Source organism: Zingiber officinale, chromosome 3B (assembly GCF_018446385.1).
Source record: "Zingiber officinale cultivar Zhangliang chromosome 3B, Zo_v1.1, whole genome shotgun sequence".
Lineage (NCBI taxonomy): Eukaryota > Viridiplantae > Streptophyta > Magnoliopsida > Zingiberales > Zingiberaceae > Zingiber > Zingiber officinale.
This window is the reverse complement of record NC_055991.1, coordinates 125,033,762-125,047,385: the sequence shown is the minus strand read 5'-3', so window position 1 is coordinate 125,047,385 and position 13,624 is coordinate 125,033,762. Positions and strand designations below refer to the sequence as shown.

Sequence of the window (13,624 nt, the reverse complement as noted above, 5' to 3'; positions counted from 1 at the left end):
TTTTAAAACGCTACCAATAAATTTCCAGCAGTAGGTGAGAAGGATGGCATGCTCGGGCACTCTGCATCATCTCATGTTTCTTAATTGAGACAGCCATGAAAACTACGCTCCGGAAGAGATAATATCTCCACGCTTTTCATTTAAAAAAAAAAATCCAAAAAGTAAATTGTGTTAAAAAAAGATTACCGACAAAGCAGAGAGAGCAGCGTCAAATCTTGTTGCCCCACGTAAGGAGGATCTACGAGCAAATCGTGGGTTTGAAAGGTCAAAAGTCAACAGAACGACGAGGACAGGACACGATGGATGGATTCAAAATCTGCATCCCAATTTAATCCAAAGCTTGCACACTGATCATTATCAGACCTACTTAATTAATTGCTTCCGTGTCGACATTAGCAATATTACATCAAGAAAAAAAATAGAAAAAAGAAAACTTTTTGCAGGTTTTTTTGGTCAACGCGAAATGTCCAATGTTGTCGAGTGCCCCAGGTGTTCCATCTCCCAACTAAGCTTCGGTGCAGCTCCATCCTGCATCGGCACGTGCTCCTGCATGAATGGTTCGCTGCATTAAGCTCACGATTTCCATTTTTTTCATCCCCATTTTTGTTTTTTGTTTTTTTTTGGGGGGGAAGAAAAAACAAAATCTTGATACCTCGAGCTTGGACAATAGCTCGTGAGCAGTCGGCGCAGAGATGATGATGTGCCTCGCCGCCGGCGCGATGAACCCCTCGTCCACCGCCTTGTCGATGAAGCAGAGCAACGAGTTGTAGTAGCCGTCCACGTTCAGCAAACCCACCTGCCATTAATTTCCGTGGTTTAACCAATTGCTCTTCATCCATGGATCTCGAATAGTCATTAGCTTTAATGGTTAATGTTACAGGCTTATCGTGGATCCCGAGCTGAGCCCAGGTGATGACCTCAAGGAGTTCTTCCAGCGTTCCGTAGCCACCTAATTAATGACATCAAATTAACAGTGGATTTCTAAATTACACGCACCGTGCAGATCTGTCGAGCAGCAGCTAATAATTCTAAGTAGCACAGTGCTCACCAGGCAACGCTATAAAGGCGTCAGCTTGGCGGGCCATCTCCGCTTTCCTCTGATGCATCCCTGAGACTGCCCTCACCTCGCCCACTGTCACCCCTGTTATCTGCAACATCACGCTCCCTTTAAACTATTTCCTCGACAAAATTTTAAATCCTATTGAACTTGAAGTACCTCTCTTGGCATCAGAGTTCTTGGAATCACTCTGCGAAATATAACAAGTAGCAATTCGTTATCACAGTTTATAGAACAAACGAGAGAAAGAGAAGAGAGATTGTAACCCTAAAACATGTCGGCCGCCGTCGTGAACAGCTTGAGAAACGAGGCCCATGAGGCCTACACTTCCCCCACCGTACACCAAATCTATGTTCCTTTGCACCTGGCAGAGGTTCACAAACAGAGCAACTCTGAGAAACCATCCTACCGGTCCTGTGATGATGGAATTGATAATATAATTGGTAAAAGGAGTACTGACCAATTCATGGCCGAGTTGGATAGCAGCAAGCCGATAGCTTTCTTTCTTGCCGGAGCTACTGCCGCAGAAGACGCACACCCTCCTAAACCTGGAACTGGGCGGCGATCTCTTGTTCATGACCATCTCTGCTTCACTTTCCATCAAATAAGGATTCGATAGCAGGAGCTTTGTTTTCAAGTTTGCCTCTGCTTTCTTCCACGTCTTGGTCCTTTTTAATGAGACTGTAAAGAGATATGAGCAGGGCACAGTGAAGGTGGAGATAGGCTTGTAGGGCCTGAAACGTCCAAGACTAAACCAATTAAAGGGCTTCAAACACTAATTAGAAGATGATTACGATTATGATTATTATCATGATGATGATAAATACATCTATTAAGTTTCTTAGAAAGTTCCAAGTGGGGCAACCCACCACAGCACTTGAGCTTTTCGGTTGCTTAGACAGAGTAGGAAATAACAGGTGGCCCAGAGAGAGGCTGGAAGTTTTAGCCGTCCATGGTGGACAGTGGACAACTTGGTTTCCTCTTCTTGTTCTCTCCCTGCGATCCTAATTATTTCGCCATTGAGGTTGTTCTATGAGCGGAGGTAGTGTCTCCTGATTCAGTGGCAATCGCAACTCTAAAGATGAGCAAGAAAAGTTAGAAAATTTGATGGGGTCCTGTTTTTGCTGAATCATTCTGTTTTTGAAATTAAAAATCCATGCACGCGAACACTTTTAAAATAATTTCAGTATCGGTTGACCAATTTGATCCATGCTCTGGACTCTCTTCCCTCTTGATTTCGAACAATAAACTTAAAGAGTCACTGATTACTCGCTTAAAGGCGATTTTTCATGGTTCTAAAGTTGATTCAAGTTAAAATTCAATTGTTTTTCCTGGTTCTACAGGTCCTTCACATCGTTTTAGACCACCTTCTTATCACCGTTGGTCCATCTGCATATGTTTCATTCCACGCATAAAAAAAATGTAATCTTAGAGATATTAATGGGTTAAAAACAATTAGTCTAGTGAATTTTTATTCTAATTTGGTCCGGCACAAATCTGATTGGATTGACAAAAGGTGATTGATTGCCACAAAGGTTAGGTCAATGGATGTGTCTGGTTCAGGCATAGTATGAGCCCGTTCGACCTATTTAAAAGTCGTGTAAAAATTGAGCACCGCATACTTCATAAGGGTGTCGTGTCAGATTGAGCGCAACATGATTCCTTAGGGTGTCGTGTCCAGTCGAGCACAACACACTTTGGCCCCATCCTTGTTTGCTTGGCATGAGCCTGAGCCTGTCGCTTGCTGCACTTCACCGTCAATCTCCACTCCATCACTGACGATGAAGTAGTCCCTTAACTACTCTCCAAATATGGCCAGTCCTTGCTATCCTATTCTGTACAATTGACATGTGACTGTATTTCAGGAAAGAAGAATGCAGCATCTCCAGCCAAGCCCATTCTATCTTCTAGACAAAAGTTTTAATTTGCCACCAGTGTAGTTGCTTTGATGCATCTAAGCCATGCTATCAAGTAAACATTTTGTCGGCTAAGAACATTATTAACTGATGCCGATCTTCCACCATTATATAAAAGATCTTTGCCTCCATGGTCGCAATTGCCTGGTAGTTTATTGGTAAAATAGCTGGTTGATATCCGATAAGACTACTGGTTAATGGTACCCTTTTTGCAATTAGCCATCAGAATTTGTATAAAAAGTCAGAAAACAAATTAAAATTTGTTAATCAATGAATCAGAATTTGTATAGAAAGTCAGAGGCTAACCTTTTTGTTTCAGTTCCATTTTAGATCTAAAATAACTGGTAGATTCCTGAAGACATTGAATTTGTACCAAGGAACGGAATGGCACTTAGCTTGACTAGGCTAGGTCAAGTCTTCCACCTTTGTTAATCTTTCAAATACTATTGTAGCTTTAGTTTCCTGGTTAACTCATTAAAATGAGGCAGTGGTGGGGCATGTATGCATCAGTGCTTAGCTCTGGGTTGGACTGCAGGGAAGCAGCTGGCACATCACCAAAGTCATTAATTTGTTCTACCATTTTTGGGCAACAGCATGGACTTTAATTTGATTGGGCTTGCAAACAAGACGAAGGTAATTTGTTTCTTTTAATGTTAATGAAAATTTAGAGGCATTTTAATAAAACTAGATGATAACTTCACATACAATCTTCTCAATATAAAATAATTTACATTAAAAATATATTCTCGAGAAGCTCTTGGTTTTCCTTGAGTTGCTATATGTGGCACACCTAGAACTTTAAAAAAAATATGTGCAGAATTTAATATACAGCAATTAGGAACGACTGTCTTCAGTTAGTTTGACGATGCAAAACCATTTAACTTAATTAATTTGCTTCTAGATGAATGTGCCACCAGAGTTTAAGTGTTGTCCTATGTGTTGGTGCAGTGAGCACCAGATGATCGAACCTGAGTTTTGATTATGGCAAAGGGCTCAAAGTTAAGTGGTGGTGTTATCTAACAAAGTTCATGGAGCTTGCAGGAAAGTCCTAAGTGATACTTAGGCAAAAGTCCTAACTGCGGTTAAGCAGGTGAAAACCCTAGGGGGTGGTAACCCTAGGTCCTAGGGGGGTGGTAACCCTAGGTGGAGAAAAGTCCTAACTGCGGTTAGGCAAGGTGAAAACCCTAGGGGGTGGTAACCCTAGGTCATAGGGGGTGGTAACCCTATGCGGAAAGTCTTGGCAGGTCGAGGGCTTCAGGCAAAAGTCCTAGGGGGTGGTAACCCTATGCGGAAAGTCTTGGCAGGTCGAGGGCTTCAGGCAAAAGTCCTAGGGGGTGGTAACCCTAGGTGGAAAGTCCTGGTGTCATGAACCAGGTGAAAGACTGGACTAGCCGGGAAGCGGATGTCCAGCAGAAAGTCCGGGAGCCTCGAGTGCCGAAAGTCGATCTGGAGGATCGAACTGGCATCAGGTAATCTCTCCTGAGGGGAGTAGGTGAGGACGCGTTCCCCGTAGAGGGAACAGTAGGCGTCGGGTCGACCTAGGGTTTCCGGTCGGAAATCCGAAGTCAGACCCGGACAGTCCGGAGACTGTCATAATATTCTTTATCATCTTCATATTTATTATTGTTTTGTGCTAACTTTGTGCTGCAGGGTATTTTTGGGATTAACATATCTTGCAGGGGCAAAAGTGCACAATTACTCTCGGATGAACAGTGTCCGAGGCGCCTCCATGGGGCTTGGAGGCGCCTCGGGTGCAAAACATAAGCTGGCTGCGAAGCAAGCTTCAAGGCGCCTTGGATAGGCTTAAGGCGCCTTGAACAAGTTGATGAAGGCGCCTTGGAGAGGTTGGAGGCGCCTTGAACAGGATAGAATTCGACCAGGTCGGTTCTGATCCACGCGGGTGATGCGGCCAGCCTGGAGGCGCCTTGGAGGGGTTTAAGGCGCCTTGAACACTGTTTATAAAGGGGATTCGACCAGCAGCTAAAGCATAGAACATCCAAGTCTTCCTTCTGCATTTAGCTGCTAACGAACTCGTCCCGAAGTGCTGCAACTCGACACCGACAACCCGAAGCTTCAATTTAGTATTTTCCATTGTCGGTATAAGATTATTTACTGCATTACTTGTAATTCATCTTTGTACACTTTCGAACTTATAGTTGTTGCCCACCGGAAGCGATCAAGGATCGCGGGCCTTCGAGTAGGAGTCGTCACAGGCTCCGAACGAAGTAAAAATACTCTGTGTCCTTCTGTGATTGCTTTCGTTACTTCCGCTGCGTTTTAACTCTTACGATTCCGATAATCGAACGATTTAGCCACGAGCGCTATTCACCCCCCCTCTAGCGCGATCTCGATCCAACACTATGATACATGCATATTGATATGATGTATAACGGAGGGATATAGTATAATGAAAGGTCAATAGTTAAGGTGATATAATAATCAAAAAGTAAAGAAGGGATGATGGACAAGGACAAGAAGTTTCTGTCTTAGACAAAAAAGAAAGTAATAGTCAAAGCCAAGTAGGACTTGGTTCTCCCACCTCATTTTCTCATGGGCATCACTCTAGCTTACACTCGATTCGCTTGTTAGCTGGTCGGACCCTAAGATTCAGTCCCCTCATTTTTCCTAGACATCATCCCAGTCTACACCTAGTTGGCTTCTTAGTTGATATCGAGCCTCAGGGCTCAGTCTCCTCATTTCTCCTAGGTACCGCCCCAATCTACACTCAATCATCTTCAAAGCTAGTCGGGCCCCATGGCTCAGTCCCCTTATTTCTCTTAGGCACCGTCCTAGTCTACACTCAGTCGGCTTCTTAATTGGTTAGGCTCCAAGTCTCAGTCCCCTCATTTTTCCTAGACATCGTCCCAGTCTACATCTAGTCGGCTTCTTAGCTAGTCGGGCTATTGTTGGGAGACAATATTATCAGAAAATCGTAACAACTTGTCAGAGAATAACGGCTATTCGTCAGGAAATATTTCGATACTCCGCCACTTGCATAGTGCAGAACCTTCCTCTACCCAATGAGAATCCGTCGTACTTCAGTCATCACCCGACATACCCTGACACCCGACATTTTCTAATGTTTCATCATCATGGAGATTATGAGAGGCGATATAAAAAGGAAAATTCTCTCCGTTAGCTAGGCACGCGCACATATACGCATCTACTATTCATCATCTTTCTGCACTTTTCACTTTGTGCTGCTTCTAACTTGAATGTCGGAGGGTCTGCGCCAGGACCTCTTCACTGGTTCACACTCTAACGTCTCGTGTCATCTCTCTGCGTGTGTACAAGCTCGTGAGTACCATCGGTGGTCTTTCCTTCACCCCCACCTCGCTCCATTATAAGGAAGAAAAAGCCTACAATGTCCCTACATGCCTAAGAGCTAGGTTCTCTTTTCATCAACATCCTTATCCTCATCATCAGTGTTGGAGCAATCCCAATGGTCTGTGCAACCATGTGTTTTAGTGTTTAGACAAATGGTTTAAGTTAGTTTTACCCTTGTTATTTGATATGTATATATGAGTGTGCAGATTTGCAGGATACACATATGACTCAGCTTGATGGCTTCGAGTCCGGTGAAGGATGGAGCATCCGAGGGACCGTGGACAAGGCAGCAATGACAAGGGCCGAGGGAAGCGACTTCAAGTCATACACAAAGGATGACATTAGGTACAAGCCGCAGGCTTGGATGCATCCGAAGGACGAGAGCTAAAGGAAGTAGGCTTGAAGGCAAGAGGTCAAGGCTGTAAAGAAGAATCAAGTGAGTCGTGAGGGTACAAGTGCATGAGAGATTGTACTCGGAGAAAAATCTGGGAGGGGGGGCACTGTAGAAGTCAATGACACTGTAGCAGTTACTGTAACAGTCCACTGGTGCACTGTAGTAGGCGACTGGTGCACTGTAGCAGTCGACTGGTGCACTATAGTAGTCGATTGGTGCACTGTAGTAGTCGACTGGTAGAGAGTCGTTGGACTTCACCAGTTGACTAGTGCAAGGACCAGTCGACTGGTAACGGTAAAACAGCAGGGTTGTTTTCTTCCAAGCTCTATAAAAAGGAACTTCGGATGGCCGGTCAAGGTGACGAAATTAGACTTGGTTAAAGTCTAATTAGTAGTCACAAGAGTTCTCAAGTGCTTATGTAATCCAAGAGGTCTTGGTGAGTTTGTGGTGAGATTTCTCCACCCACAACGAGCGACTTGAGCTAGCCGGAGTTTCCGGGGACTAATCCATTGACGAATTGAGGGATCGTCCACCTTACGAGCAGCCGTGGAGTAGGAGCAAGTTATCTCAGAACCACGTTACATCGATGTGTTAGCGGTTTGCATTTCCTTTCTCATTGTATTTAGCTTTTGTATTCGTATTTGTATTATTTGTATTCCACTGTGCTAACGAATATATAGGAAGCTATCGATTTAGGGGACACATCTATTCAACCCCCCTTCTATCCGGCCACCGATCACCAACAAGTGGTATCAGAGCCAAGGTCGCACTTCACCGGACTAACCGCCGAAAAGAGCAACACTTAAGAAGATGACCGGCTTGATAGCACCTCCGAAGTTTGATGGAGGAGGCTTATGAGACATCACGTATTGGATGATGAAGATGGAGGTCTTTTTCGAAACGGATTGGGACACTATAATGGTGATCAAGGAACCGTTCGAATTCCCGAATGACAAGAAAGGGAAGAAGCTCTGACCACGATATTGGATGGAGGAGCAAACCGCACGATCGAAGGCAAATGATAAGGTAATATCGATTTTAATAGATATGTTGCCTTCTAATGTGATGAGTTATGTAGGCGAATACGAGAACGCCCACGATTTGTGGAGCAAGATAAAGAACGTTCCTTGGGAAGAACCTGATACATCGGATGCGAGCGATAGGGGGGTGAATATCGCTTGTTTTAAAATTTTACTTTATCTTTTAAAACACAAAATTAAGCAGCGGAAATTAGAAAGAAACACGTTTGTTTACTTCATTCGGAGCCTAGCTCGACTCCTACTCGAAGGTCCGTGGTCCTTGACCGCACCGATGGGCAATGCACTATAACTCTTCTTTCTGAAATCCTTCGGAAAGAAACAAGTCGTACAAATGAACAAGATAGTAACACCCTATTTGTTAGAGTGTATACTAAAAGTCTAGCTTTTGTAAACATTTATTTTTTGAAATAAAAGAATCATATTGGTCAATATTTGCATTTATTTGTTAAATGTATTTTTCAATTAATTTATATAGTAGATAACATGGAGTGTGGTGTCACACTCAGAAGATCATGTTGTCAATTCTCTATAAATTATAAACAGTTGCTCGCGACTAAGATAGAAAGGAACAAACCATCAGAATAGTCATAGTGTAATTAAGTATTAGTTTATCTTGACTAATAAATTACACTGATACACTTTAAGTGTATTGAGTAGAATTATTTAGGTATGTTCTTTTTGTACTGACTTAGTAAAAGAACTAGACCTTAGTTATTATGGAAGTGTGTGCTCTTAATCCTAATATAATAACAAGCTCATATATTTAATATTTATTTCTTTGACTTATCAAAGGGTGAGATTTAGCTCGATAAATCAATATGCCCGATAAGTTGGGAAATGATATTACTTATAGTGTGTATTGTTGATTATAGAAGGAATCTGTGTCCTAGTTATCTAGGTTGAGAATATCCCCAAGAGGAGCTCATAAGGATTGTCATGTTAAACCCTGCAGGCGGACCTAGTCCGACATAACAATAAAGTTGTGTGGTACTATTCTTGGAGCTAGATATTAATTAAGTGAGTTGTTAGTAACTTACTTAATTAGTGGACATTCGTAATCTTAAACATAGGGAGACTAACACACTCATGATAAGAAGGAGCCCATAATGTAATTTGGGATTGGTGCGATAGTGCGGTAATAACTCTCTAGTGGAATGAGTTATTATCGATGAACTTGAGTTGTGTGTTCAGGGCAAGCACGGGATACTCAAGCTCATCGGAAGGTCAAAACCAATTTCTCCTTTAGGTCCCTGTCGTAGCCTCATTATAGCCTCAAGTCCATCCAAATGTAAGGCTCTTCTTGGTGTCCAAGAAGGGGGTCAGACCATTGCTTGGTGACCAAGCAATGGCCGGCCACATCCTCTTATAGGGACCGGCCCTATAGCTTGGTGACCAAGCTTGTAGGGGCCGGCCAAGATTAATTCAAATAGGAGGGGTGTTTTGAATTTTTAAAATCTTCTCTTTGTAGAAAACTATAAGTTTTAAAAGAGAGATTTTAATTTTTAAAACTTTCCTTATTTGAATTAGGCCACATGTTTTAATAGAGAGTTTTTAAAAGTTTTAAAACTTTCCTTTTTTAACCATCCTCATGGTTTAAGAAAAAAAAAAGGGAGATAAGTTTTAAAATTAAAATTTTCTATCATCATGTTAAAAAAGAAAATTTTATAAGAGAGTTTTAATTTTTAAAACATGGTTTTAATTTTTAGAAACTTTCCTTTTTTAACTCTAGGAAAGAGAGCTTGTAAAATTTTGTAAGAGTTTTTTCTCTTGTAAAATTTTATAAAAAATTATTATTCCTTTCCTAAAACATGGTGGTCGGCCACCTTGCTTGGTGCCCAAGCAAGGGGCCGGCCAAGCTTAATCCTAAACCAAATAGGATTGATCTCAACCATTGATTGATGATTGATTCAATCAAGAGGAAAGAAAAGGAAAAATAAAAAGGAAAAAGGAAAAACTCTTGGATGATTTTATTTTTGTAAAAAGTTTTTCCTTATTTGTCTTGGGCAAGTAATATAAAAGAAGGGGTGAAGGGGCTTCATGAGACACAACTCTTATTCTTTTGCTTGGGTGATCTCTTGGTGGCCGGCCCTCTCCTTTCTCCTTTTCCCTTTGCTCTCTTCTCTTTGGTGGTGGTGGTGGCCGAATTCTAGAGGAAGAAGAAAGACTCTTTTGGGTGGTGTTCATCTTGGAGGATCGTCGCCCACACGACGTCCAAGGCGAGGTGAGGAATACGGCAGAAGATCTCGAGGTCATTAGCTTACAAAGAGAAGGTATAACTAGTAGTTTTCTTCCGCATCATACTAGTTATTTTCTTTGTAAGAATTCTAAATACAAGAGGTAATTAGATCTAGTTTATCGAATTTATTTTTCGACTTTGTGTTTTCTTCTTTTTCGAATTTTTGATTCGATTGTTCTTTTCGGTTAACCTAGAGTTATTTAATGAAATAAATATTAGCTTTCCTTAAAAGGCTTTGCCTAGGCGATGGTGGTTGCTCCCATATCCAAGAAGGTCATGTGCCCCGCCATGCAGTCCTGGAAGCCAATTTTGGAAATTAATATTTATGGAATTAATAATCTAGGTAGATTTGAATCAATAGTGTTAAGTTCTGCTTGCGATTCAAATCTAAACCATTAAGAACAGATAAGTTAAATTTGGAATCAATGATGTTAAGTTCCGTCTGTGATTCCTAATTTAACTTCTAAAGAACACAATAGGTTATTTAAGGAAAGGTTCGACACTTGTACAAAAATTTTTGTACAGTGGAACCAGTACGTTTTCCTAGGATTAACCAACACTATTATCTTGCTTAAATAAATTAGGTACAATGCAAGCTTATTCTAAAATAAAGTATACCGACAATGATTTGAAGATGAAACTTTGGTCGGCACTTCCGGACGGTGTGAGCTTGCTGAACTAATGAAGATTTGTAATGCGTGTTGCTTGCAGAAAAGAATTTGAGTTGATCAGAAAGTTATTCTGGCCTCAGACTTTGAGCCCCATTTTATAGGCATTGGGCGTTCAGTTGACCGATCCCACTGTTCGGTCGACCGAACCCACTCCTTCCTTCCTTCCTAGCTGGAGTCTGACGCTGGCTCGATCTCTGACATTAATTGATCTTTAATGGTTCGGTCGACCGATCATGCCTTTCAGTCGACCGAACAAGCTTTTTCCTTGTTCGTTACAATCTGTCGAGATCTTTATTTACTGCACCATTAATGTTGATTGGATCGGTCGACTGATCCCTGCGTTCGGTCGACCGATCGGCTTCTTTTCCTTTGTTGCTGATCGGTGCTGATGAACTGGCTGAGCTGAGTCATCAGTGTTCGGTCAACCGATCTTACTGTTCGGTCGACCGATCAAGCTTTGATCGGGCTCGGACTCTGTTTAGGTTTGATCTGAATACTGAACTGAATTTGCCTGGTTCGGTCGACCGATCAAGTGGTTCGGTCGACCAATCGAACAGAATCTGCAAAACAGTGTTAAGCAAAACACCCTGCAAAATCGAGATTAGCACAGTAATAAAAATGCATGAGTAATATGAAAGACAGTAAAACTGTCTTGATCTCAACTTGGAAACATTTCTGGTTTCTTCAGTTGGATCAGCGACCTAAGGTTGTTCCCTTCGGGAACCCGACCTCACTGTCGCTCCTCCAGTTTGTTTACCTTAACCTACCTGCCAAACTTTGATCATCCAAATCTAGTTTGGACTTTTCACTCAGCCTTGATCGGCTCCCCAGGACTTTTCTCTTGATCTTCGGTTCTCCATACCTCTCGATCACACTGCCAAGCTTCGGGTGCCCTCGACCTTCTTGGACTTGCACCTGGGTTCCATGATCTGCTAAGATTTCTCCTGCCTAGCCTCCAACTAGGTCTTTCCCGATTGAGTAAACATCCTGCACACTTAGTCAACTTGTTAGATCATAACAAGACTTAACTTGAACCTTTGACAACATCAAAACTTAGATTTGATTCTAGTGCAACTTGCACCAACAGAACCTATGTCTACACAAGAAGAAGAAGAGCCCAAGGAAATAGGTCCAATTTCTCAAGGAGAGGAGGTGGAGCAACCGGAAGTTGATCCATGCTCAACATCCGAGGAGGAGAAGGAGAATGAGGAAGTATCATCTACATCCTCAAGAATTGAAGAAGATTCCAAGACAAGTGGAGAAGAAGAAGAAGAAGAAGTCTTGGAAACCAATCTAGTGAGCATCTCCACCGAAGTGAAGTCAAAAGACCACATCATTTGCTTTGGATGCAATGAGAAGGGACACTACAAGAGTAGGTGTCCAATGGGTAAGAAGAAGGTAACTTCTAAACCTACTCAAATTATTTTAGATATTGATGTGGGTTGTAGGAATGATGATGCCAATAAGAAGAAAAAGAAGAAGCACATTAGATGCTTCATGTGTGGTGAAATAGGGCACTACCACACCAAATGTCCAAAGAAGAAAGAGCTTAAGAAGTTGGCACATCTAAAGAAATGGGAGAAGAAGAAGAGAAGCTCAAATCAAGGGGGAGCTTCAAGGATAAGGGAGGTATGCCTTAATTCGAATCGTAATTCAAAGTCAAATTCAAAGTCTTATGTTCCCATGCATGCCAGGAGAAATGATTTTGATTATCATTATATGCCCATGCAAAATTTTGGTTTTAAATATCATAATAAGAATAGAGTTAATGTAGATCAAAACCCTAGGAAACTCATGCATGATAAACCTAGAAATGGTAGACCTAAGGAGAACCAAGGCATTAATCCCAAGAAGAGGAGACATATGCCTAGGAAGGGTAGGTCTAGGAATGTCCAAGGTGGGCATGTTAACTCTAGGTTTAGGAACCTAGAAAGGGGAAATTAAGCTTTGAAGTCAAAGCTTGATAATTTAGAAAAATTCCTTAAGAGATTCACTATTGGATCTAAGGGTTTATATATGGTGTTGGGTAGCCAAAGACTCAACAACAATATATCGGGTTTGGGATACCAATCTAATGTTTCCAATGCCAAGAAAAAGTCTTATGCTAGGGTTGCATATGACTATAGCAAGGAGAAGCGAATAAATGGAAAAATAAAGTCATTTAAAGGTAAGGTTAAATTAACTAAGGACAAGGTGTCCAAGGTTAAGAAGGTTAGTTTTGTAGGCCAAGTGTCACCGGAGGTACACCGATGTGGCCTAGCAATTGTAGATAAGTCACATAGGGAGGTGGCTAAAGCTAAGGGCTCTAGGGGGAGCTCAAAGAGTTAAATTGGGACTCATAGCCAATGGATCTCAGGTGGGTACTACTTGGGAGTCTAGAGAAGCCATGGAGTGTGCCAAATGGTTTGGAGACAGAGTTGAGTCTCAAACCTAAGGATTTGGCACACATGGTTTGTGTTTTATGCAAGAAATATAACATTTGCGGTCATATAGCATGATAATTGATTTTGGATGTATAGATTCCATATAAACCAATGCTAGGGATGCATTATGGGTTGGTATGGGCAAATATATCAAGAGGAAGCCAAAACTAGGACTTTAGGTCAAGGTTCAATTGAATCATTTAGCTAGTTTTGAATTTAGTGTCAATCTTGGGATTGGTGATAGATACATTTTGTAATGTATTTTTTCCAAGTAGACACTAGTAAAACAGACCTCTACACAAAATTTGAAAATTTTTGGAGGTCTGTGAAATTTTTGGTGCATTTCTGAAGTTGGTTAGAAAATATTAATTTTTTTCATAAATAGGGTACCAGTCGACTGGTAACAGTATTTTTGAGCACAGAATGTCTCTATAAGCTCATTTTGCTGATACCAGTCGACCGATAACAGTAGATTTTGAACACAGAATGCTTCTGTGTGTTGATTTCAATAGGAGCAGTCGACTAGTACCAAGGGGCAGTCGACTGATACCGGCCTGATA

At 41.7% G+C, this 13,624-nt stretch overlaps 1 protein-coding gene across 1 annotated transcript; it reads right to left on the bottom strand.

Annotated features, from left to right (window-relative positions):
* Positions 1 to 302: 302 nt before the first annotated feature.
* LOC121967594 (cytokinin riboside 5'-monophosphate phosphoribohydrolase LOG1-like) lies at positions 303 to 1,791 on the bottom strand. The gene is made up of 7 exons (XM_042517918.1): positions 1,518 to 1,791; positions 1,324 to 1,421; positions 1,217 to 1,247; positions 1,049 to 1,148; positions 879 to 949; positions 653 to 796; positions 303 to 546 (listed from the first exon to the last, which is right to left on the bottom strand). The coding sequence occupies exons 1-7, from the start codon at positions 1,656 to 1,658 to the stop codon at positions 454 to 456; spliced, it is 678 nt and encodes a 225-aa protein (XP_042373852.1). The 5' UTR covers positions 1,659 to 1,791; the 3' UTR covers positions 303 to 453.
* Between the last annotated feature and the right edge of the window lie 11,833 nt (positions 1,792 to 13,624).

Coding starts and splice junctions, on each gene's coding strand:
- LOC121967594 (XM_042517918.1), bottom strand. CDS start 1,658: ATGGAAAGTGAAGCAGAGATGGTCATGAACAAGAGATCGCCGCCCAGT. Junction 797..878: donor TCGGGATCCACGATAAGCCT/GTAACATTAACC, acceptor AATTAATGGCAG/GTGGGTTTGCTGAACGTGGA. Junction 547..652: donor AGCTATTGTCCAAGCTCGAG/GTATCAAGATTT, acceptor CCATTCATGCAG/GAGCACGTGCCGATGCAGGA.